The sequence below is a fragment of the Haliotis cracherodii genome, unplaced genomic scaffold, assembly GCF_022045235.1.
Source record: "Haliotis cracherodii isolate W230 unplaced genomic scaffold, xgHalCrac1.p SCAF_1, whole genome shotgun sequence".
NCBI lineage: Eukaryota > Metazoa > Mollusca > Gastropoda > Lepetellida > Haliotidae > Haliotis > Haliotis cracherodii.
Genome location: NW_027266264.1, coordinates 64831950 through 64859208, shown reverse-complemented (window position 1 = coordinate 64859208; position 27259 = coordinate 64831950). Strand labels below are relative to the sequence as shown.

Below are 27259 nucleotides of genomic sequence, written 5' to 3'. Positions count from 1 at the left end.
TTCATCATTTTAGTCACATGTGGTAAACAAAAGTGATTGTTTACACTAATGTTTGATTTAAGGTTTTTCATTTCAAATCCTTCGACGTCGTGACATTGGGTAAGATTACCACTGTTTCTATAGTTCTAGTGCAGGGGTTTTCTGGAAATAATTGTGTGATCTGTGGGGTTCACTCTCTGTTCGCGCTTCAAAACAGATATTGTCCAGTTTTCGATCACGTAGAGTAACACTAAATAAAAAAATAATGGTGAGACTGCACAGGGGTCCGCGATATAACTGGTACACACATTGCAATACGCCCATTGTGTATCGATATTTCCCGTCCAGTCCTATTGATGTATTATGTAAATAATCATGTTGATGTATTATGTCAATTAAGTTTGACTAAAGAATGTAACTGTACTTCCTAGCGATCAGTTATGGCTGAGGACCAATTATTGCCAACACGCATGTTATCGCATCTCACTTTGTGGGAGTAGTGCACTTTACCGGGCGCACTTTTTCAGATCCAATTAGCGCTGTGGGGGCTCGAACACGCTTCGCCGGCTCACCGGCTCTGCTAATTAATGCGTTAATTAGCCGACGCTCTACCACTGGACCACAGGCGCTATCACATGTAATCAGTGCTCGTTTAACAGGTCATTAGAATCACCATTGACGTGCATGCGTAATTCAGTAAACAATGAATTGCGCATGCGTGTGACGTCACTGCCCGCTCTCCCATTCATCTTTTCTTGAAACCACACCCGCAATTGTTTATGTCAACATGACCGACCAATGGGATTAACTGGATTAACGCTTGAAAAGGTAAGAATTTATGGCTAACCCTTGCCCAAAGCCAGCTGACCCTAATGACCGAAAAGGGGTTTTGGATCGTAAAGACGTGTAAGTTTCCCTAAGACCGAAAAACGGGTGTTGGATCGTAAAGTTGTGTAAGTTTCCCTAAGACCTAGAACGGGTGTTTGATCGTAAAGATGTGTAAGTTTCCCTATGACCGGGAACGGGTGTTTGATTGTAAAGATGTGTAAGTTTCCCTCAGACCGAAAACGGGTGTTGGATCGTGAAGCGAGAGTCACCAGAGCGTGAGGCACGGTAACGGTATAACGAGACAGCGATGGCACTATAGCGCGGTAATTGAGAGGATGGTAGAGCTCGGGCTGCGCCCGGTAAACTGCATTTTTGCCCACTTTGTTTTTGCTCATTTTCATTAGAAGAGAGAAATATTTATCCAAAAATGATGAATAAAACTGATTCTTGTGGGGAAATATTAAAACAACACACCATATATAGTACCTTGCTCAAATACAACTTTAGAAAAGACATGCAGGCAGGGTGTCAAGTGACTAATCACAACAGATGACGCACATTCAGTTTTGTCTTAGCTTAATTACTATCTGTCATTTCTTCCCCAAATACAATTCGGAAACCTACTTGAGCTATTTTTCCAAAAATGCATAACCCTGTATATTTTGCAAAATCTATAGTACTTACATCATATGGTACATAGTGTGGAGTATAAGCATGTGTAAATTGAATTTGGGGAATATTGGTTTACGTCAGTTTGCAGACACCAAATTGAAAAAATAATTTTGTCATGAATATAAAAATTTAGTGCAACACCAAAGAAAATAGAAAATGTTATATGTATAACTGAAGCGGGGTGTGTGATCACATGGAACATATTGTTGAGATGATGATGATAACTGGTACAATTGGTCGATGGGAATTTTCTATTTCCACTGTTTTGATTCCTTATTGTCGCATTATAACAGAAATCTACTGAAACTATTTCTATTGATAGAAATACACGCATTTGCTCTAGGGCTAAGACAATACACCAACTGTGCGATCCGATACGTATCGCGATACCTTGTTCACGATTTGATACGTATCACGTTACTTGTATGTTCTCTTATCTCTGGTGCGTAAGCATCTTTTTCAAAGACAGGATAGTCAAATACCTGGCACACTGAGATTTACAGTTGCCAGTGTCAGGTATGGCGCAATGGATGAAAATATTTACTTTTCACTACTAATTAGTGTTTGGTTTAACAGCCATTAAAGCAAACATTTAAGGTAAGAATCAATATTGTTTAGTTAGTGTGTGACTGTGATATGTAAAATATTTCCAACTAAAAGTGAAACAGCATTGTGATAATGGTGATATCTGGTTGGCGAGAAGTTGTCTCTTCTCCTTCTCATGGGCATGGTCAAGATCTTCTCCTTGGGTGGCATCAAACTATGTGGATTGTGACCTGCAGCCTGTCATTGAATTTGTATAGATTTGGATGCCACCCCTCGATACGATTTGTTGACGTGGACTCGCTGCTCAGTGACATTATTGTGCTTCATGACAAAGTCATCTTTGGTGTTAACATGGTTAATGGTGGTTGGGCATCCTTTAGGGGAATCTTTCCAATGAATGGATGTTTGAAGTCCGGTCTTAATCAAGAACGGCAAAAGCAGTGTTGGAAATTGGCACTAGTCCTGTAGTCCTTACCAAACTGCCCAATGGTAAAGGTATCCTAAGGACTAGTAGAAATTGGCACATTTTAAGGGTTTTGCTATATGTCATCATTATAAGGACTAGTGGACAAAAACTGTTAGTTTCTAACCCTGAAAAGCCAAGTGCCAATCTCTTTTAGATTTGGAAATAATCTGTATATCAACCTGCGCATTTGCCCCATTAGAATACTGAATCTTGTCTGTAATTACTTTTATAGCCCAAATCGTACTAAATGATTAATATGTTCAGTCACGCATTGATATATTTGTTAAAAGTTGTCACACAGTACAGTGTGTGTGAATATAGTTTACCAGTTAGCTGTGTCATATGTGAGATGCCCTTCAATCCCCTTTTGATTGTCTTTCTTGTCTCCACGCTTGGGTGATTTTGTACCTATGACAATAGAGGCAAGCAGACTAGGCACCGACCCAATCGTTGAACCCATCGAACTCTGGGAACCCGTTTTAGCCTCCAGTAAGGGGAATCCCCGCAGTGGAGGAAAATTTTGTATGGGGACAATTGCACCTTAAGTGTTTTGTTTTATGTTTTACGCTATTTCAGTTTTTCAAATTGAATTTTGGTCAAGTATTTGCTATTAGGTATGTCCTAAAGTATTAAAATCTACAAAGTTGTAATGATGACTTTATTTGTCCTTTGAACAATGACCATTTGTACACTGTACTTTCCTTCAGATGAGTGGAATTAAAGGATTAAAATATACTCCTTTCAACAGTGGAAATGTGATAAAGGCCATTTAATCACTACTTGATTTCACTATTTGGTGAGAAAATGATGTGTGAGCCAAGCTGTTCCTTTGATTCTTATATTGTTCATGGTTTGGTACTTTCATTTATTTTCTTGTGAGATGTTTCTGTGTTTAAAATGATGCAGCATCGATCATACTTTTTTCGGTATCGTCAGCTCAAATTGTTCATATTCATAACTTGCTGATATGAACTCTGACAGTGACAAAAGTTTTCGAGTTATCATGGAATGTGAATGTTTCTCGGAAGATGAGTGAGTGAGTGAGTTTGGTTTTACGCCGCTTTTAGCAATATTCCAGCAATATCACGGCGGGGACACCAGAAATGGGCTTCACACATTGTACCCATGTCGGGAATAGAACCTGGGTCTTCGGCGTGATGAGAGAACGCTTTAACCACTAGGCTACCCGACCGCCCTTCGGAAGATGAATTGGTACAAGTGAAGCCCTGCACATTTGAACCTGTGACCGCCAGTAGTGATGAAGATAACCAGGATGATCTCCATCTTGGAAGCATGGATCACAAGTAGTTCCAAAACACAGATGGGTTAATCTGTTTGGTATATCTCCTCCACATGTCACAGACGCTGTGAAACTGTGTCACTTGCTGATGTGTAACATAACACTATACACATGGCTGAGAGATTTGTGATATCAGGAATGACTGCTGGCGTACATTATGCAATGATCTACTGTAAGTCAGGCACAGGTTGTGAGATGAGTGACTCTATGCATACCGGTACTCTATATCTCCAGGGTAGCAATTCGGTAAACCAACACTTGCCCTTGATCCATTCCCATGGTTCTCGCAATTTCAAATTACCTGCCCTTGATTTCCATTTGCCAATTTGATTAGCTACGTTCTTGGTCTAACGTACCAATCAGAATCCGAGTTACAAACCAGCCTCTATGTTGGGTTGGCTATATAGTCCCATTGATTATGATCAAGGTTAAAAAACTGACCGACATGCAAAACAAAGCCCTCGAAATTGTTTTTGAAGGTAAGGATGTCTTCAAGTCCATTAAAACTGGCAGTGGCTTTGGTTTCTAGGTAAGGTTATCTCCCTTACCCTTTCCCAATCCCTGATGTCTACATTTGATTGGTCAGTACAATGTTTAGGAAAATCATAGGCGGGTAATTTGCAATATCAAAAACCACAGAAATGGATCCAAGATGCTAAAGGTGAGACAAATACTGTTGTGGTTAATGGTAAAATTGTATGTTTGATGTTTATCTCAAGGTTACTTGACATGCTGTCATAAGCCATGCTCTTGACATACATGGAATCCATACCAGTAATATATACAATACTAGTCTCCCCACAACTAATGAAACGATCGCGTATATTCTGTACCCGGCTGGTGGTGATACCCAATCAGCTTGCAGGCGTAGCTTGACGTACTAATAAAACCTCCACCCCTCGTTAACTTTTAATGATTTCTTTGGGTTCTTACAAATACAGACCTAAAAATACATACTTTTAATTAAGCACAACAGTGCTAAGTTTACATTTACACACTGTTTTTCTCTATCATCGTATTGTGCATCATACTGGCTATATACTTATGTAAGAAAAATCTATTGCTATTTTTCATGATATTTGCACTTTAAAATGGCTGAACATTTTGTAAGGATATTATGTTTGAATATTTCCTGCTGCAAGAAACGCAACATTTACATGTGCTTATCATGCTTAATGGATCTATACTTGCATATGATAAAATTTGGAATGAATTAGAATTATTCTTATTGATTGTTATTTCTGTGACAAAAACAATAAGAATAAGAATATGTTGCCTGGAAATTGTCTTATTTCAATTTTCTCTTGAAGCTAACCTTGAAGTTTTTTCCAGGTGGGTGTAACCTTGCTCCAATTGGAAAATAAACATGAATGATGTAGCCGTTTGTTTACAACCTTTACAATATCTACTATAAATTCATATTCCTTAATAATATGCATTATACATTTTGATAAAGGAAGACATAGATTTCTGTATGGAGGGCATGTTGTAATTTTGCTGTCAATTATGAGACAAGTTGTATTACACTGTCACTATTCCCATGACATATTTCTTTCAACACCCAGCTTATTATGGTTTTAACATTGTCTATAAATGCGACCAGTTAAAAAACTATTCTTGTTTCTCAGGATGTTTTTCAAGACTTCCAGGGCAGGGAATTATATTTTATGTTGGCCCCACTCCCTGCAGTACGAAGAGATGGACCTGCCAGTTTACACTTGCCTTTGGTACTCCGTGTTTCTGTCCAGTTATGAATTTACCAGTTCACTGGATCAGCAGCACTTGAAAATACTGGTACATTCGATATTTTGCCAACCCAAGAAGATCCGGGTTAGAATAGGTTGTCAACAACCCCTCCTTGCCGTAAAAGGTGGCTATACTTGTCGTTCAAGGCGACTAACGGGATCGGGTGGTCAGGCTCGCTGACTTGGTCATCATATCCAGATTGCGTGGATTGATGCTCATGGTATCAATCACTGGATTGTCTGGTCCAGACTCAATTATTTACAGACAACCGTCATATAGCTAGAATATTGCTACGTGCAGCGTTAAACAACAAACAAACAGTCCTATCAATAAACTATCGTGGCTAAGTTTGGCTAAATATAGAATTGGAATGTCCCAGTCAATAACATACACGCGTTTGTAATGTTTACTTTAATGTATAGAAAATAGTATCTGCATGTTCAACCAGAGTAAATTAATGTCAAATATTTCAACTCTCAGCATATCACAAAATCATTTTGCAATAATATCGCAGTTATCTTTTTTTGCCAATGCAGTCCGACTTGTGACAAGTTGAGATATTGGTACACAGGTACTGGGTCTTATATCCCCTGGTCCCCTGAGTCTTATGTCTTAAAGAGTATTAGATAATAAATGTACTGCTTCTGTTGATAACACAGAACAAGAGGATTATGCTTTACGTAATGGTCAGAATGGTGATATAACACACTATGACAAGAGCATGCACTGTTGCAGCCTTGAAATGTTCAGTCATTATTCTGCACAAAAATATTACTGGTCACCGACCAGTTATCGCCATTTTATTCATGTTATTTCTGAAATATTCCATGTACAATGTTAACTGCTCAAATAACTTGATTTGTGTGAAACTATGAGCAAATGCGCTTATTTCTGTCCGTGGAAAAGAACCAGTAGATTTCTGTTTTTACGGGATGACAGGGAATGGAAAGCAGTGGAAATAGAGTGAGTGAGTGAGTGAGTATGGTTTTACACAGCTTTTAGCAATATTCCAGCAATATCACGAAGGGGGACACCAGAAATGGGCTTCACACATTGTACCCATGTCGGGAATCGAACCCGGGTCTTCGGTGTGAAGAATGAACGCTTTAACCACTAGGCTACCCGACCGCCCAGTGGAAGTAGAAATTTCCCGTCTACCAACTGTACCAGCTGTCGCCATCATCTAAACAACATGCTCCATGTGATCAAGTACACTGCTTCATTTATACAAATTTCATTTTCTTTTTTCTCTGGTATCGCACTCTATTTTTATAATCATTACAATTTATAAATGCTTTTTTCTTTAGTGTCTGCAAACTGACGTAAACCAATATCCCCCAAATTCAATTTACACATGCTTATCCTCAACACTTTTTACTATGGATTTTGCGATATATACAGGGTTATGCATTTTTGGAAAAATAACTCAAATAGGTTTTAGAATTGTAATTTAGGAAGAAATGACAGACAGATAGTAAGCTATGACAGAACTGAAGGTGCATCATCGTGTTGTTTGATTTTTGTTTAAGCGTAAATTAGTCACATGACACCTCCGGCGTGTCTCATCTAAAGTTGAATTTGAACAAGGTGATTATATGGTTTGTTTTTTGATATTTCCTTACAAGAGTCAGTTTTGTCGCGGACCTATACAAGTCCGTGGTTTTGTTCATCATATTTGGATAAATATTTCTCTCTTCTAATGAAACCGAGCAAAAGTAAAACGAGATGCAATCATGTGCGCGCGATAAAGCAGACTTTGCGATAATTGGTGCTCTGCGATAACTTGTCGCTAGCCAGTAGTAATTATTTAAGGTTAAATTCAAAACAAGTTTAATGACCAAAGGGCAAGTGAATTTAAAAGAAATTAAAATTTCTCCAAATTTCGAAAGTATGAAATCCCAAGCAGCTGTACTGTTGTACCCGAGTGTTTATGTTGTGAAAACAAACACTCGTTTTGCCAATCGGGGTCAACAATGTTTCATGCTCTGCCATTGTAGCTGATGACAGATCGTGTGATATAATACACTATATAGCAATAATGCTCATTTGTTGCACATGTTTTCATTTGAGACACCATTTTTTTCTTTTCTTTTGTGGTATGTTTGATGATCTCTGGTCCAAACATCAATGCACGATAAACACAATTTACTTCATAATTTTTTATGTAAAATCCTGTCGTATTTATATTTTTGTTTATTGAATAAATTAAAGCATGCGAGATAGTGAGTGAGTATGGTTTTACACTGCTTTTTAGCAATATTCCAGCAATATCACGGCGGGGAACACCAGATTGTACCCATGTCGAGAATCGAACCCGAACCCGAGGCCTGACTAGCGAATGCTTTAATCACGAGGCTACCCGATCGCCCCCATGTGAGACAGTGAAATTTATAAGCAAACAATTTGTGGTCATTCAGAACCTGACTTTAAAACGTTTTGGATAAATGGAAAGAAATTTCAAAGGTATATGACTTTTAGTGATGGTTGCAAAGACGCATAAGACTAGGTAACTGTTGAAGATGTAATTCATATTTAAAAACTACAGATAGCTTTTAGAAAAAAATCAAATTATACAGGTGTATTCAGAAGTATCTCACAACTTGAGACTTAAAAATTATTCATTAGAGCTTTAGTTCATGAGGAGAGAACACTTTTTAACAAACTGTTGTACGTTGCGGTGCTGTTCAGATTAATTCAGCAGCCTATTGGTTCAGAGGTTGTGTCATTTTATCTGCACACATTGTAAACAAATCAACAGTGTCGTGGGTGTGTTTACCATGATTGCAATTATCTTATAGTACCTATAATGTAGTCTGAACCATTTTGTCCCGCTTCCATCTAGCCCTTGCTAATGCTATAGCCTTAAATGAAGCAAGTCTAGATTTTCCTCAGGTTTTGAATCTCCCATCTCTCTTGGGCTCCTTTTCAATTTAAATGTAGTTGCTTGTTTCAATCAAAAGTAATTTTCAGAGACTAAGTGTTAGTCTAAGAGAAAAGGCTATATAACTTAAAATTCTCTAAAGAAATTTTCTTTTTTTTTGTACTGAATGTGTTTACTTTTAGGATTTTATTTTTATGTTTCAAATATGTTTTTGATAGCAGATTGTTTGTTTTATTGTTTATTGTTTAAGGTAAACACTACTGCATTTTGTTAGAAATTTATACAATATTTTTATGAAAACATCCTGTGAGGATCTAAAAATAGATCCCAGCAGCCGTTGCTTGTTGTCAGGGGCAACCGAATGGACTGGGTCAGGTCAGTCCTGGTAACTTGGTTGATTTTGTATCATCGTAACCAAGGCCGAAGTTAACTTTTTTTTGACAGGGGGGGTCAAATATTTGTACAAGTATCACTTGTCACCAACTTGTATTTTCATGATTCAAATAAAACTGTTTCCCCACCCCACCCCCCTCTCTCTCTCTTCCACCCCCCTCCTCCTCCTCCCCCCCTCCTCCTTTCTCTCTTCTCTCCTTCCTCCCTCCCCTCTCCCTCCCCCCCTCCCCCTTTCCCACCTCCTCCTCTCCCCGCCCCCCCCGGGTATGGCACTGATAACCCAATAGTGTTTGTCATTGCACATATCAATCACTGGCTTGCCTGGACTCAATTATTTACAGGTCGTACAGCTGAAATATTGCTGAGTCTGCCCATTCACAAACGAATATGATGCAACTAAGATTAATCTAGGGTAGCATAGATCTCGACTCCAACATCCTTTCATCAGTCTGCTTGTGCAGGATATTCTAATTAGTATTGGTAGCAGCAGCGTATCATCATAATTATAACTAGTATCTTTTAGTGTCATTTTTTTACGCTCAAATAGGTTCACAATTGCTGATTCATTGTTAAGCAATAATCACTCACTCACTCAATTATGCAGCATTGTAGAAGCTGTGGTGTCCATGAATTACATCTTCTGTGTTATTTCAATGTGACATATTGATACAGGTGCCTGTGCTTCTATCAAGCAATTGGGTAACTTAATTTAAGAAGGTATAACCATCTATTCCGAAAAATCATATTGAAACACTAAATGAGTTGATATCCCAAGCCAATGTTTGTCCATGTGCTTCCCCTGGCAGACAGGTGTCACACCACTAGCACTGACTGACATACATAACCATTCTGCTATGACTCATGCAATATCCACAAATTGATCACCCCATGTCCACATACAAAGGAAATAATTAGTTTTAGGATATTAGTGTTTTGGGCAAAAAGTAATTTCCCGCAGTAATGTAATGTAGAAATGTAATTTCCTATTTGCAATAATCCCGCACATCTTTTACTGGGCTGTACTGTTTGTGACATCAATAATCTGGCACTTTAAGATTTGTTTACCAGGCTGTTCTACATCAATATCATATCGTTATTGATGAGTGATTCTGTGAAATAATCTAGAAACAGATTGGTAATATCTGATATCCGAAATATGCTGTCACAAGAACTGTGAAATGAATCTGGAAATGAAATGTTTTATTTCCTGTAGAATCAGCTTTGTGCCCAGTAGGATTGTCTGTATTCTGGAGTCTATGGAATGACAATGTATTTGGTTTATCTACTGATGGAAATGCCATTTGTATATGTTGAGTAGGAGACGAAATGCCAAGTGTATATGTTGGGGAGACGAAATGCCAAGTATATATGTTGAGTTGGAGACGAAATGCCAAGTATATATGTTGAGTTGGAGACGAAATGCCAAGTATAAATGTTGAGTAGGAGACGAAATGCCAAGTGTATATGTTGAGTAGGAGACGAAATGCCAAGTATAAATGTTGAGTAGGAGACGAAATGCCAAGTATATATGTTGAGTTGGAGACGAAATGCCAAGTATATATGTTGAGTTGGAGACGAAATGCCAAGTGTATATGTTGGGGAGACGAAATGCCAAGTATATATGTTGAGTAGGAGACGAAATGCCAAGTATATATGTTGGGGAGACGAAATGCCAAGTGTATATGTTGAGTAGGAGACGAAATGCCAAGTATATATGTTGGGGAGACGAAATGTCAAGTGTATATGTTGAGTAGGAGACGAAATGCCAAGTATATATGTTGGGGAGACGAAATGTCAAGTGTATATGTTGAGTAGGAGACGAAATGCCAAGTATATATGGGTGTTGGGGACCTGTCTTGCCCTTGAATCCCCACGGGAGAGACACAGGGTACTGAGGACCTGTCCTGCCCTGGAATACCCACAGGAGAGACACAGAGTACTGAGGACCTGTCCTGCCCTTGAATCCCCACGGGAGAGACACAGGGTACTGAGGACCTGTCCTGCCCTTGAATACCCACGAGAGAGACACAGGGTACTGAGGACCTGTCCTGCCCTTGAATACCCACGAGAGAGACACAGGGTACTGAGGACCTGTCCTGCCCTTGAATCCCCACAGGAGAGACACAGTGTACTGAGGACCTGTCCTGCCCTTGAATACCCACAGGAGAGACACAGGGTACTGAGGACCTGTCCTGCCCTTGAATACCCACGAGAGAGACACAGGGTACTGAGGACCTGTCCTGCCCTTGAATCCCCACAGGAGAGACACAGGGTACTGAGGACCTGTCCTGCCCTTGAATACCCACGAGAGAGACACAGGGTACTGGGGACCTGTCCTGCCCTTGAATACCCATGAGAGAGACACAGGGTACTGGGCACCTGTCCTGCCCTTGAATACCCACGAGAGAGACACAGGGTACTGAGGACCTGTCCTGCCCTTGAATCCCCACAGGAGAGACACAGGGTACTGAGGACCTGTCCTGCCCTTGAATACCCACGAGAGAGACACAGGGTACTGGGGACCTGTCCTGCCCTTGAATCCCCACAGGAGAGACACAGGGTACTGAGGACCTGTCCTGCCCTTGAATACCCACGAGAGAGACACAGGGTACTGGGGACCTGTCCTGCCCTTGAATACCCACGAGAGAGACACAGGGTACTGAGGACCTGTCCTGCCCTTGAATACCCACGAGAGAGACACAGGGTACTGAGGACCTGTCCTGCCCTTGAATACCCACAGGAGAGACACAGGGTACTGGGGACCTGTCCTGCCCTTGGATACCCACGAGAGACACAGGATGCTGGGGACCTGTTCTGCCCCAGAATCTCCATGGGACAGACAAGCACAGGATGCTTGGGACCTGTCCTGCTCTGGAATCTCCATGGGAGAGACAAGAAGTGAGGGTACTGTAGATCCCCACAGGATTATTTCATGGCAAATGCGTATTCTGATGAATACAAGTCAAAGATATGTCAAATAACAAAAAGCATTGCACACCTACTAACATGCTACCACTAATCAACCTTGTGTTCGAATATCTTCAAAACATTATTATCACTCCCACTTGCACAATCACTGTGTCTGTTTTGGAAGGACAACAATTTTAAATCCCTTCTGTGCATTTGATCAACTGATCAGCCATGTCAACAAGTGAACGAGAAGTATTTCAATTATCTCATTTCAGACATAATCATGCATAAAACAAAGTTAATTCTAATCTAGTCAGAGTTTTATCTGTATTTTGTATTGATTGAAAGACTGTGTTTGACTGTAATGACATTTGAGCAGATATTACACTTGGAGCTGGAGCCTTGATTTGGCCACTTTACTTTGTCTCAATGATAATCTGGTTGATGTCAGGATATAGCTTGTAACAGACATGTCAAAGTATGATTGATTATATCAGTTTGTTCAATTGTTATTCAATTTAGTCCTATTAGATCAGAGAGATTGAGATATTGTGTTTGAATTTGGTAAGTTAAAGAAATGTTTATGCCAAATATAGATTTAGAGAAGAGAAGTCTGGTTACCATGTTACTTGAGTGTCCTGTAGAGATTCAAGGACTGAAGAGGTCCTTAGTACCTCTTGATTGTCTCCATGTAGACTGGGTATTCCCGAACAGAACTGGTCCTTAGTACCTCTTGCTGGTCTCCATGTAGACTGGGTATTCCCGAACAGAAGCAGTCCTTAGTACCTAATGCCGGTCTCCCTGTAGAATGGGTATTCCAGAACAGAAGCGGTCCTTAGTACCTCTTGCTGGTCTCCCTGTAGACTGGGTTTTCCGGAAAAGAAGAGGTCCTTAGTTCCTCATGCTGGTCTCCCTGTAGACTGGGTATTCCGGAACAGAAGAGGTCCTTAGTACCTAATGCTGGTCTCCCTGTAGACTGGGTATTCCGGAACAGAAGAGGTCCTTAGTACCTAATGCTGGTCTCCCTGTAGACTGGGTATTCCGGAAAAGAAGAGGTCCTTAGTTCCTCATGCTGGTCTCCTCTGTAGACTGGGTATTCCGGAACAGAAGAGGTCCTTAGTTCCTCATGCTGGTCTCCTCTGTAGACTGGGTATTCCGGAACAGAAGAGGTCCTTAGTACCTAATGCCGGTCTCCCTGTAGAATGGGTTTTCCGGAAAAGAAGAGGTCCTTAGTTCCTCATGCTGGTCTCCTCTGTAGACTGGGTATTCCGGAACAGAAGAGGTCCTTAGTTCCTCTTGCTGGTCTCCCTGTAGACTGGGTATTCTCTTCTACCAACTTGGTACATAAATAGTTCTAATGGTAAACAGTTGCTTCTGAATGTTGAATTCCGATAAATTACCTTCTCTATATTTCATGAAAGAAGGGTTTCACAAAAAACGGTTCACATCGGTTCAGACTCGTGAAGATCCGGGGTAGAATAGGTGTTCAGCAACCCATGCTTGCTGTAAAAGGCCACTATGCTTCTCGTAAGAGGCGGCTAACGGGATCGGTTGGTCAGGCTCGCTGACTTGGTTGATGCATGTCATCGTATCCCAGTTGCAAGGAATAATGCTCATGTTGTCAATCAGTGGATAGTCTGATCCTGACATTTCCAGACCGTCGTCATATAGCTGGAATATTGCTGAGTGCGGCGTTAAACAACAAACAAACAAACAAAATGAACAAATCCCATCGTCCAGTTGCTGGATGTGTAATGAGCCAAAGATACTTGGCTTGTTTGACAAGTGATTGTAATTCCCATGTTAACATAGACTTAGCTGATGGCCTTGTGAACTGAGGCTTGATCTACATGATTAATAAAGAATGTCTGTTTGTAGTAGGTCAAGATGCCAACTGTGTTGGCGCTGGACGTGTCGCTGTCCATGAGCCGGCCGGTCTTCACCCCCGACAGTCAGGGGGAGTTTCAGCGGCGCCATCTAGCAGTGCACGGCATAAACCATCTCCTGGACTACATGGCTGTCAGTTGCAAGTTGGAGTTCACGTCTCTGGTAGGTTTCAAGGGTTAGCAGTACAATAAGTGCATAAAAATATAACATTTTATTATATACTTCAATGTGAATGATCGAGTTTTTCTGAAGTTGAGAAAAGTGATATTTTCATTGCAGTGAACATAACACTTGATATTTCGCTGCAGTGAATATAGTACTGTGACGGAACTATGGTCACAAAAGATCTACCTCCCCTAAAACTGTCTCCCTTTATTGTAAGTGTCAAGCCCGTACACAAATTGTTGACGTCTGTTTTTACGTTAGTTCTCACATTGACAAGGCAAAATAATGAAAGATGAACATTTATAGAGTAAATATCTCTTCCTACCATTTGTTAATCTCTCAAAAATGTTTTGTTATAAACTGTAAATTTCTCATTTAACTCGTCAATTATTTTGCAAAGCAGCATTTTTGTTTCTTGACCAGCGAGTATTCTTTCACTTCCAACAGCGGTCTCCCTTTTTTCAAGAATATTTTTTTGTTAAAGTGGATTTTTTTATATAATCATATCGAAATGTATAAGAATTTTTGTAACCCTAAATATTTTTTGATACTTTTGTTTATGTATTTAAGATTTTGCAAACAGGCAACTACATTTTAAGTCGCAACCACAAGGGCTAGTGAACTGTCCCTGTGTGTTAGGTAGGGAGAATTACATTTGTTATGAAAAAAATAAATTTCTTCGGTAGACAACTATATAAGGATATTCTATGTATCTCGTGAAATAATATGTTTCTCTCATCGAGGTTCATGAGTGGCGTACACGACACATGAAATATCCTCTATATATTGTGCTGTGTATTGTGATAGCTGACAAAATGTCGGTGTAATTAATGTGTTATTTCAACGAACATGCTGTGGGAATGTCTGTTGTGCAGGAAGTTCTATGTTGTTTCTTTAGCTTCTTTACCCCTAACTTGTAGGATCTGTAGGATCTCAATTAATATTCCAGAAATCTGGTGTAGTGCTGTCTTACCACATCATACTAAGCCATTTCTGAATGTGAAATTTGATGTACAGTGTGTTATAGGGCTTGGACGATGCACCAACTGTACGATCCGATACGTATCTAGATACCTTGCTCTCGATCTGATACGTATTGCGATACTTGCATGTGCACTTATCTGTGGTGTGTAAGTCATCTTCTTCATAGACAGGATTGCCAAATACCTGGCACGCTGATGATTAACAGTTGGCAGTGTCAGGTGTGGTAAATTGGATGAAAATATTTATGTTTTCACTATTCATTTTCACTAGCAATCAGTATTTGGTGTAACACTTATTAAAGAAAACATTTAAGGTAAGAATCAATACTTTTTGCTTAGTGTGTGACTGTGTGTGACGATACTTGTATCGAGAAGTAAAAAATCGCGATGCATCGGCCTATCGTCCCATCACTAGTATGTAAGTATGTGATATGCAGAATAACATATCATACATTTTTTGACGATTTATGTATTTTACTCTGCTGTTGCCTTTGACCTTCACAGAACCTTGTTTATCTAGTTTTAATAACTTCATTTAATTTTAGCTTAAGTATCCTCTACAGTATTTTGACCCAAGTGTATAATGGATAATTCACTTGAATCTGTTGATTCCAGAATCAGAATCAGAATCAAAGAGCCCCGATCTTACTTCTGCAGTTAACAGATTCGAGTGATGTCTCTTACTTAACCATGTTATTATGGTTGATGTGTATAATTTCTCTATAATTTTGTATAATGACCCATAGTTGTGTCAGTTTTACTTGTTAAAATGCATGTTCAGAACGGCCAGTGAATTCCTGCCTCAGAATCAAAAGCAACAACAATAGCGTGAAATCATCATCATGGTTTAATTTGTAGATATATGTTTCTGATGAATTGTTTGTGTCATGCAGGTGGTGTTTTCGTATCTATGGGAACAACTGGTGACTTTCACAAGGGACTTTGACTCCATCAAATCAGCACTTAACAAAATAGAAATATTCAACAAGACGTGTATTGAGACAGTGTTGAATGGTATCAAGTCTCTGATAGTGGAGGAATGGAGTACTGTCACGCCATGTCAGGTAAGTAGGACAGTAGTACCGTACACCATGTCAGGTAGTAGCAGGAGAATAGTACTGTACACCATGTCAGTTAGTAGCAGGAGAATAGTACTGTCATGCCATGTAAGGTTGTAGCAGGAGAATAGTACTGTACACCATGTCAGTTAGTAGCAGGAGAATAGTACTGTCATGCCATGTAAGGTTGTAGCAGGAGAATAGTACTGTACACCATGTCAGTTAGTAGCAGGAGAATAGTACTGTACACTTTGTGACATTGTAGTAGTACTGTACACAATGTCAGGTAGCATGATGATAGTACTGTTCACCATGTCAGGTAGTGGCAGGACAATAGTACTGTTCACCATGTCAGGTAGTGGCATGACGATAGTGCTGTTCACCATGTCAGGTAGTGGCAGGACAATAGTACTGTACTCCTTGTGACATTGTGGTAGTACTGTGCACCATGTCAGGTAGCATGACGATAGTACTGTACACCATGTCAGGTAGTAGTAGGACAATAGTACTGTACCCCATGTCAGGTAGTAACAGGAGAATAGTACTGTACACCATGTCAGGTAGTAACAGGAGAATAGTACTGTACACCATGTCAGGTAGTAGCAGGACAATAGTACTGTACACCATGTCAGGTAGTAACAGGAGAATAGTACTGTACACCATGTCAGGTAGTAGCAGGACAATAGTATTGTCACACCATGTCAGGTAGTAGTAGGACAATAGTACTGTACCCCATGTCAGGTAGTAACAGGAGAATAGTACTGTACCCCATGTCAGGTAGTAACAGGAGAATAGTACTGTACACCATGTCAGGTAGTAACAGGAGAATAGTACTGTACACCATGTCAGGTAGTAGCAGGACAATAGTACTGTACACCATGTCAGGTAATAACAGGAGAATAGTACTGTACACCAAGTCAGGTAGTAGCAGGACAATAGTATTGTCACACCATGTGACAATGTAGTAGAAAATAGTACAGTCACATTATGTCAGTTAGGAAAATAGTAGTGAATGACAAATTATGCCATATAAGACTGTAGTAGGAACATAGTTCTGAACACGATGACAGACAATAGTAATGAAATAGTACTATGCACCAAGGCGGTAGAACAAGTGTGGTTTGTAGGGAAAGCAAGTAAAGATACTGTTGTTCAGATATAAAATGTTTCTTTCCACTCTGTTTCAGATCATATTAATAACAGATGGCAACTGTGGTATCGGCCAAGGCTCACTGAAGGAATCCTTGCAGTCCAAGACAGCTGACGACAAGTTCCCTCTGCCGTTTCCATTTCCGTGTAAACTTCACGTTGTTTGTGTAGCTAACCCAAATGACCCCGACTTGCAGAGTTCTCTGCCCTTGTATCAGAAACTGATTGACATGAACAATGAAGGTGGAGAAATCTTCATTCCAGAATCCAACATGACAATGAAATCAGTGGAACAGATGTTTCAGAAATTAGGGGAGACATTCTATGCTCCCTACTTTGGAACAATTCAGTGTGGCAATCTCAAGTGCAGCGTTCAGTTGCTGCCCTCTCCAGAACCTCTCTCCAGGTAAGGATGTTGGGTAGGCATTGGGGGCCCTCTCCAGAACCTCTCTCCAAGTAAAGGTGTTGAGTAGGGATTGGTGGCCCTCTCCAGAACCTCTCTCCAGGTAAAGGTGTTGAGTAGGGATTGGTGGCCCTCTCCAGAACCTCTCTCCAGGTAAAGATGTTCAGTGAGGATTCCGGGCATTCTCCAGAAACCCCTCTCCAGGTAAAGGTGTTGAGTAGGGATTGGTGGCCCTCTCCAGAACCTCTCTCCAGGTAAAGGTGTTGAGTAGGGATTGGGGGCCCTCTCCAGAACCTCTCTCCAGGTAAAGGTGTTGAGTAGGGATTGGTGGCCCTCTCCAGAACCTCTCTCCAGGTAAAGATGTTGAGTAGGGATTGGGGGCCCTCTCCTGAACCTCTCTCCAGGTAAAGGTGTTGAGTAGGGATTGGTGGCCCTCTCCAGAACCTCTCTCCAGGTAAAGGTGTTGAGTAGGGATTGGGGGCCCTCTCCAGAAACCTCTCTCCAGGTAAAAGGTGTCCTGTTGGAATTTGGGGGCCCTCTCCAGAACCTCACTCCAGGTAAAAGGTGTCCTGTTGGAATTTTGGGGCCCTCTCCAGAACCTCTCTCCAGGTAAAAGGTGTCCTGTTGGAATTTTGGGGCCCTCTCCAGAACCTCTCTCCAGGTAAAAGGTGTCCTGTTGGAATTTTGGGGCCCTCTCCGATACCTCTCTCCGAAACCTCTCTCCAGGTAAAAGGTGTCCTGTACGGATTTGGGGACCCTGTCCAGAACCTTTCTCCATGTAAAGATGTTCAGTGAGGATTCGGGGAATTCTCCAGAAACCCCTCTCCAGGTAAAGGTGTTGAGTAGGGATTGGTGGCCCTCTCCAGAACCTCTCTCCAGGTAAAGATGTTCAGTGAGGATTCCGGGCATTCTCCAGAAACCCCTCTCCAGGTAAAGGTGTTGAGTAGGGATTGGTGGCCCTCTCCAGAACCTCTCTCCAGGTAAAGGTGTTGAGTAGGGATTGGGGGCCCTCTCCAGAACCTCTCTCCAGGTAAAGGTGTTGAGTAGGGATTGGTGGCCCTCTCCAGAAACCCCTCTCCAGGTAAAGATGTTGAGTAGGGATTGGGGGCCCTCTCCTGAACGTATCTCCAGGTAAAGGTCCCAGTAGGGGTTTGGGGGCCCTCTCCGGAACCTCTCTCCAGGTAAAAGGTATCCTGTAGGGATTTGGGGGCAGAACAGTATCCCCAGTTTGCTCTTTTGAATAGATGCGTTTGATAAAAAGTACTTTGTATTGAAATATTGTGTTTTAAATTACTATGATTACAATCACCAAGTTTTCAGTTTTTTATGGAGTATTTTGCTGTACAACAAATGGGCCTATTGTGCGGCATATTGATTCTTGATGCTTTAGTTTTGTTATTTAATACAGGAAGAATGCAGCAGGGGAAGATGAGCAGATTGTGCTGAACAACAACCTGGAGGTGTGCGGGTTCCTGGACATCGCCGATGTCGCCAGTCCCCCCACAGTCTCACGCCATCTTGTCCTCCCTACCATCTCTAAAGACCGGGGCAAGCCAGCTGATGGTAGGTGTTCTGTTATTAATCAACTGTTCCCAATATGTACTTTGTCAATGACAATAAAAAGCAAAGTAAGTAAAATTGGAAACCCATATCTTAGACCCCACTGGAATTGTCTGGAATATCACATAAAAAAAACCTACACTTCCACTTTAGTATTTCTAAATAAAATTTGAGGAAACTTAGTAAATATTATCTCTAAGGTGTGGGGCGTGATTGTGTCAACTTTTTGGTGTCCTCTGTGTAAGTCACTAGAGGTCAAATTATGAAACATGGTTCAAAGTTCAAATTTTATCAAATAGAAAAAACTTCATGAAAACTTGAAGCGATTTCCAATAACTCATGATAGGTTCTTAATAATTAACTCAATCCTTGTCATATGTCCTGGCCATGTCAAATGTCAAGGTCATTTTGAAGATCTTTCACTCACTGTTAGCATGGTATGGCGACCACATATTTGTACAGTTGTCTTGCATTAAGCATAATGTATTTTCACGAACCGAGAGTGATGTGATGAAACGGGAAGTGCTTTTAACTTTCTTATTAAGTGTTAGAGGTGATGGTGGGTGAGAAAGAAAGGGGATGAACAAATATTACCGGGGGTTGTGGGTGGGATGTCAACAAAATATGGGACCAATCTTGCCCCTGTCATCCCCCTTATAATAAATTACCAGTCCCTTAGGTAGTTTAAACATTTAAAATAAATGTTACATAGGAAAATTGTTCTCATGAGCTGCTCACCATGATAATATGATGGTTTGTCTGATGCAGAAGACACATGGTATTTCAATAGTTATCAGTTATTATTCTGCAGACATACATTGACTTTCAGAAGAACTTCTAACACTCTTAATATTAATGATGCATTCCTTGAAAGGAATAATTACCGTGCGTTGCTGTCTCTTTGCTCTTTATACTCATACAGCAGTAAAGATATAATCAGGGACCTGCTCAGAGACCGATATTTAAAACACGGAGTCAGTATATTGTGTCTGAGTGGGGTATTCATGTTAAACAGCCACATGGTGGGCTAGCACTATAAAACTGTCATTAGTCTGGACTAGTACAAGCAGCCACACATACATGTGCATGCATATTGCTATATAAGTGCAATAATCTTGGACATGATGTTAAAGCCCATTTCACCTCACCTCAGTGGTGATTCAGGATTAGACTTAATAGATCAAGTAGTTAGGGCTGGGATGGGTAGCTTGGGTACCCTGGTCGGGTGGGTACTGAGTAGGACCCGGGTACCTACGGGACTACCCGGACCCGTGGTTAGTCACGTGATATATTGTTTTATGACAAAAATTATCTAGAACTCTATGGTTACACTACAAGTCACTAATGTTCGCATTTCTTTCTGACTATGCACCCATTCCTTCTGATTTTTCATATGGTTGAATGCACATATAACTTAATTCAGCTTCAGTGTATGAATGACCAGATTGTTTAATGCATGTATCTAAATATGTTTTGCCAGGGCTATGCTAATAATGTTCCCAATCGGACATTTTGAGACATCTCCTGAGACCTACAGTAGGTACCCGGGTACGGCTGGCTAATAAGGGGGTGGGTACCCGGGAAGTAAATTTGGACTCGTCCCAGCCCTACAAGCACAGACTCAGTGACTTGGTTGGTCATCAAACCCCGAGGCATGTATACTTGCTCATAATATCAGTCACTAAATTATCATGTCCAGACTTTGTTTGTGACTGGCCGCCATCTTATAGCTGGAATATTGCTGAGTGCTGCATTAACAAACAGCTGCAGTGTTGGTTCCCTGATGAGTATACAGCTTAGTCTGGTCAAAACTAAGTAGAGACTAGGTCAGATTTATTGCTGCCATCTGCACATGCATGTTCCATCCTTTCAGAAAATGGCAGCAAGGAAGGGAAGAATGGCAAACCAGTGGCAGAGGAAGAGGAAGAGTTAGATGATGGGAAGACGCCGTCGTTTACGGTGCTGCTGCACGGCAGCCTCAAGGTGGAGGGCATGGTGGCGCTCACTAAAGTGGGGTAGGAAGACTTATCAAGCAGAACTATCTTCACATGTTGCCGAGGCAAGGGAGTTAACTGAGTATAAAAGTTAGGTTCCCACCCTTGCCGAATTAGGATGGAATTATGGAGTTATATTTTGGCTTGACTAATGAGTCTGTGTTTTGTCCAATCAAAATTGTGTAATGAAATCAACATTTAGTTCGTAAACTGACGTGCAGATTTCGGTTGATTTCAGGATTTGCGAAGCATGTGTACCATCAACTTAGCGTCAACAGATATTTTTCAAACCTTTTCATGTTTTTAATCAAGTTGCTCACATGATTTGATGCACTTTGTGAAGTAAGACCCATTATTGATCAACTCGTCTTGACAGGGCGCTGCCATTTTATTTGATGCAAATGCAAGTGATATAAGAGGTGGAATCTGATTGGTCAATAGGAGGGACATAGAAGGGACATAATTCCTAATAGCTACTGGTGGTGCTACGATCAAGCCCAGAAATTCCAGCCTAGATCGACAAGGGTGGAAATTGGACTTTGCAGTCAGTTAACTCCCTTGCCTCTGGAAAATGCTTTCTTCATCACTGGATGATATTTGTCAAATACATCATAATGGAATGGAGGGTGATGCACTGGAGAATGAAGTATTGAGAATGAAGTATCAGGAATAGTTTACATTCACACATAGGTTACAAGGAATAGGGAATAGGGGGTTGTATGGACTACTGAGTCAGTCCTCAATAGCTCCATTTTACCCTCCATTTTATTTTCATCACTGTATTTTATGCAATAATGTAAACCTGGTCCGACTTGTATGGGTGTCTTTGCTGTGAGAGATCACATTGGTTTTGAGATGTTTCCGGCTGTGAGACACATGCTACATCTCACTGTTTCAGGCCTGACTGGTATGGGATCATGTATTCATGGGCTGACAGTAAGAAGAAATCAAACCTCATGTTGGCTTTTTTTTATCCAGGTAATATTTGTAAGGTTTTGATTTTATCGTAACATCTGTTGACACCTGAGATCTCTGACACAGCCATTTGAAGTAACACTCCTGGGACACTGCTGAACTGGAGTAAAACATCACACACGACACGTCATTTGAGCTCTTCAATGACTGCACTGAGACATATCAGAGAAACTATGGCAAGATGTAGAATTATGAAATTTACACTTAAAATAAATGGACCCAAACAAATTAATTCTTGCTTTTTAAGCACGGCCTGCGTCAATAAAGTATTATGGCAATTTCTGTCTGCATTGATTATGTGTTGTGGTCACATGACCGTCATGTATTGGAGTGTGTGATGATGACATACTACAGTCAACCTGTTGTCACATGAGACCCGCGAAGATTCTGGGGTAGAATAGGTCTTCAGCAACCCATGCTTGCCGTAAAAGGTGACTATGCTTGTCATAAGAGGCGACTAACGGGATCGGGTTGTCAGGCTTGCTGACTTGGTTGATGCATGTCATCGTATCCCAATTGCGTGGATCGATGCTCATGAAATTAATCACTGGATTGTCTGGTCCAGACTCGATTATTTACAGACCGCCGTCATATAGCTGGAATATTGCTGTGTGTGGCGTTAAACAACACACCAACCAACCAACCAACCAATCGTCACATGAAATGATGCAGCAGTGATTCATGGTCTGAAAACCAAAATGTAGTTTTCATTTGTTGACAGGAGCAACCCAACTTAAGTTTGAATTTGCATGGTACATCATATGTGTTGACCCGTGAAGATTCCGGGTTAGAGTTAGTCTTCAGCAAGCCATGCTTGTCGAAAAAGGCGACTATGCTTGTCGTAAGAGGCGACTAATGGCATTGGGCGGCCATGCTCGCTGACTTTGTTATTGCATGTCATTGTGTCCCAATTGCGTGAATCAATGCTCATGTTGTCAATCAGTGGTTTGTTTGTTCCAGACTTGATTATTTAGAGACCGTTTTCATGTAGCCAGAATATTGCTGAGTGGGGCATTAAACAAACAAACAAACAAATCATTGTGTGCTCAGCAAAATGGGATTTACACAAATAATCTTCTTTCTTTTAGTTGGTCAGTTAAATCATCTAGAGTTTTGAAATACCTATCTCAGAAGAGGTTTTATACTCTTGAAACGGATCAACCAACATCCGCAAGATATGAGATGAAAACATTGAACATAAAGTAGAACATTAAAGAAGCTCCTTGCTTCAGATTTATCCAAAGATATTGCATGAGGTTCAGTTTACACAGCCTGTTTATACAAAACCCTATACAATCTAGATGTGACCATTGTTTTTTGTTAGGTATGGACACTATGAGCTGGCTGGGGAAGCTGGACAATCTCGCCCATGTGTCCGAGTTCTCGGAGTCACCGTACGGGGAAGATGACAGTAAGACTCCCTTCCCTGTTAGGCCCGGAGACAAGAGAAGTTATGCCCAGAGCTGTGTTGTGTGGATCAAGCCATCGGGACTACAGGTATTATGTTGTCTTTGTATTTTGTTTTACACCGCTGAAATATTACAGAAGCATGTAAGTAATCTGGTCTGGACAACCAGTGGTTGATATAATGAGCAACGTCGCTCACAGTTGAGGTGTTGAAGTGTGTGGTCCCCTATTGGGGATTCCAGGGTTGAAGTGTGTGGTCCCCCATTGGGGATTCCAGGGTTGAAGTGTGTTGTCCCCTACTGGGGATTCCAGGATTGAAGTGTGTGGTCCCCCGTGGGGATTCCAGGGTTGAAGTGTGTGGTCCCCCATGGGGAATTCCAGTGTTGAAGTGTGTGGTCCCCCGTGGGGATTCCAGGGTTGAAGTGTGTGGTCCCCCGTAGGGATTCCAGGGTTGAAGTGTGTGGTCCCCCGTGGGGATTCCAGGGTTGAAGTGTGTGGTCCCCTATGGGGAATTCCAGTGTTGAAGTGTGTGGTCCCCCGTGGGGATTCCAGGGTTGAAGTGTGTGGTCCCCCGTGGGGATTCCAGGGTTGAAGTGTGTGGTCTCCCGTGGGGATTCCAGTGTTGAAGTGTGTGGTCCCCTATGGGGAATTCCAGGGTTGAAGTGTGTGGTCCCCCATGGGGAATTCAAGGGTTGAAGTGTGTGGTCCCCTATGGGGAATTCAAGGGTTGAAGTGTGTGGTCCCCCATGGGGCATTCAAGGGTTGCATACCAGTACGTACCCTGCAACCCATGTTGGTTGTAAAACCAGCTAGCATGGGGACAGGGTGGTCAGGGTTTGTGACTGATCATGATGATTGTTTGTCATCGTACCAGAATAATCGAGGTCGTTTTTCATGGTATTACCCATAAGTCACTAGCTCAAAACCAGAAATATAACTGATGTTTTGGTTTGAGAGTAAATATGCATTTTGTGCATTGAGATATCATACATTTGGATTGAGTTTGAAACGACAAGGGGAAAGGGAGGCAACTGGCACTACAGTTGAGTTGTCTCCCTTCGTTGACATTCCTGGATGGGTTTGAAATCAATGTATTTGACTTCTCATGCGTGCTATGCATGCAGTGAGAGCATTCTTAATTGAAAGGGTGACAGTTTGGCAGAAAGGATAAGTATGAGTAGATAAACATTTGTGTTTTCAATGTGAAGTGATTTTAGGTAGACTTAATCATACTGAATTGAATTTAGTTCTATTAAATATACAGGTAATCCAATTCTACATTGAAAATACAATATTTGTACTTTGGTGTTGGAGAAAACATGCTCAAAAATCATGTGACAAATTCCATGCTTTCTGATTCCCATGAAAACAAATCGTGCAAATATCAAAGAAAATAAACATAAATGCCAGACCTTGAAAGTGCAGCACAGCTCTGCGGCGTGAACCAACATGAAATGGGAAAGAGGTAAAACATGCAAGCGTTGCAAGGTTTACTTGTACAGATAATATCACTTATGACGTCCCACTGCTCATTGTGACGTTAAAGATATGATGTCACAGTCTGCTGTCATGAAAACTTGAAATGTGCTTTTAGTCACTTTCTTGTCAATGTTGCTGCCCAACAAAATGCGTACCGACAATGATTGAGACAGAAGTACTTTTCTATAAATATTAGCTTCTGTGGTGATGTGGTGATGTGGCTGGCAAACCAGCCATTTCAATCAGAGGTAGTTATTGTGATTTGATACCTCTTTTGGACCAATCTGAATTCCAAATTCATGGCTCAAGTGCATATATTTAAGTATTTTATAGATATGTATGATGTATTTGAACTACCGGTCTCCATATTTATTGTTGGATTACTGTGTTGCAGGCTGATCTACAGAAAGTTCTGCGACATGCTCGGAAACTACCGGAAAAACAGCAGCAGTTTTATAAGGTTTCTTTTTACAAATCTCCTTAAAGTCACATCTTTATATTTGCTACCGCTTCACATAGATATGAAGACATCCCATTACAGCTCATATGAGAACAACCTTTTATCCGACCAATCAGAGTGTCTCTTACGAGATCGTGAAAGTCCGAATATGTTTCCTAATCATGCAACCTTGAAAATGTCAACAGAATGCATTACAAACTACAGTTCTTGGCTATGCGACTGATTCAATCAAAATCATTGTCTATATCTCGCTTCAATGGAGTAAACATTTACACAGCCTGTGTTAAGATTAATTAAGTTAACAATTAATGCTTTAAATAAAGAAACTGGATAATTGACATGCTTAGATTACCTCAATCTGATTAAAATCAGATACAAGTTCTCACTATCGATGAGGACATCCCATTACAGGTCACGTCAGAACAACCTTTCGCAAACTATGACCTACCAATGAAATGACCAACAGGAAGTCGATGTTAGCCACTTAGAAAGCAGCTTTCTTAAGCTTTGGGTGCCAGTTTCAAAGTTGCGACTTCCATTCCAGACTATGCTTTTTAATCAGTCTAATCGGTTTAATAAGTATTTTGAATCAGTCATACAGTCCGAAACAGTTGTTTTGTGTTAAACTTTAGAGGTTGCATGATTAGAAACATATTCTGCCAACAATGTAACATTACAATATGAATATTTATTTTATATTTTTTACTACGTGTTTGAATTCTTATCTATCGTTTAGTTGTCCGATTTTCGATCACGAATGTTGATACTACTAAGGAGGGTGCGAGGAGAGGAATAAGTGGAGAATCATAAACAATGTCAAAATGGACATTTTATGTTAAAATATAAAGTGATTTTGTATTTGTTTTTTCAGGTAGGGTCATTGAATTTTCAGTACATCAAAAACCTCTGACCCACCCATCCCAAGTAATATATGACCGGTTCCTTATTATTTACTAGGAGCTGAACCGGATACGTCGGGCAGCCTTGGCATTCGGATTCCTGGAGCTCATGGAGGCGATGGCCAGCATGTTGGAGCGGGAGTGCACCATGTTGCCGGGGACAGCGCACCCAAGCGCCGCCATGCAGCTGTCTCACGCAGCCAATGCACTCCAGAATCCCTCAGCCAAAGATGTCTCCACCACCATCATGCCACTACAGACCAACTTCAGCACTGACGATTAACTCTACAATGGCCATGAAGACATGGTAGTGCTAGATGGTGGAGGGGAACACTATTTCCAACACAGGCTTGTGTCTTCGGTGCTGCTCACACACAAGATGCTATTAATAGTTTCATCTATCAAACAAGAAGCCTGCAAGATAAGTAGGTTCAAAAAGCAAGTGTCTGTGTGGAGTGCTGCTCATGCTATTAACCACTGGTTTGTCTGGTCCAGGCCTGATCTCCACAGGCAGCTGCATGTGACCATAACATCACTGACTTGCCATTCACTCAAGGGCATATGTTCCCTGTTCAACTAAGAGATGTTATGTCACGAAGATGTTTTGATGCCTGGGATGTTTGTGTATATTTACATTTTACAGTACAAGATACATACGATCTTGATATTGCGTCAATCATGGTTAATAAATAATTTTACATATCTTTTGTGTTTTCTCATGAAATTGTTTTTAACAAATTGTCTGATAACATGTTCTGCCACTCCCTTCACATGTTCCGACAGGACAAGACTCACCCTCCCTCTCCTGAAATCACTGGCTTTGTGAAGGTGAATGTTGCATGCAAAGGTGTCCCCTAAATGTGCTCACAGAATGGCAGCCATATTGAAAATGGCAGTTTGGGCTTTTACAAATCATATCTCCATGTGTTATTTTGAATTTTGATCAGGGAGAATGTGCTATAGAATGTTATCTCCCAGGGTTAGGTATGAACACACACCTCGGTTTAACGGATGGCTGTGAATGTAAGGGGATTCTCAGTCAATTCTCTACCCATGAAGATCCGATTTAGAATTGATCTTCAGCAATCCATGCTTGTCGTAAGAGGCAACTAACGGGAC

General features: G+C 41.0%; 1 protein-coding gene across 2 annotated transcripts; it reads left to right on the top strand.

The window, feature by feature from the left end:
* Positions 1-26812, top strand: LOC139467349 (integrator complex subunit 14-like). Of its 2 annotated transcripts, none has more exons than XM_071248929.1 (10): positions 1-99; positions 13603-13770; positions 15650-15820; positions 17002-17369; positions 18775-18929; positions 20800-20941; positions 21819-21898; positions 23220-23392; positions 25176-25241; positions 26199-26812. In XM_071248929.1, exons 2-10 carry the CDS (start codon positions 13609-13611, stop codon positions 26421-26423), a joined length of 1542 nt encoding a protein of 513 aa, XP_071105030.1. In that variant the 5' UTR covers positions 1-99; positions 13603-13608; the 3' UTR covers positions 26424-26812. The 2 variants fall into 2 exon arrangements, with proteins under 2 accessions (XP_071105030.1, XP_071105029.1); XM_071248928.1 differs by having other exon boundaries at positions 13600-13770.
* The last annotated feature ends 447 nt before the right edge of the window (positions 26813-27259 follow it).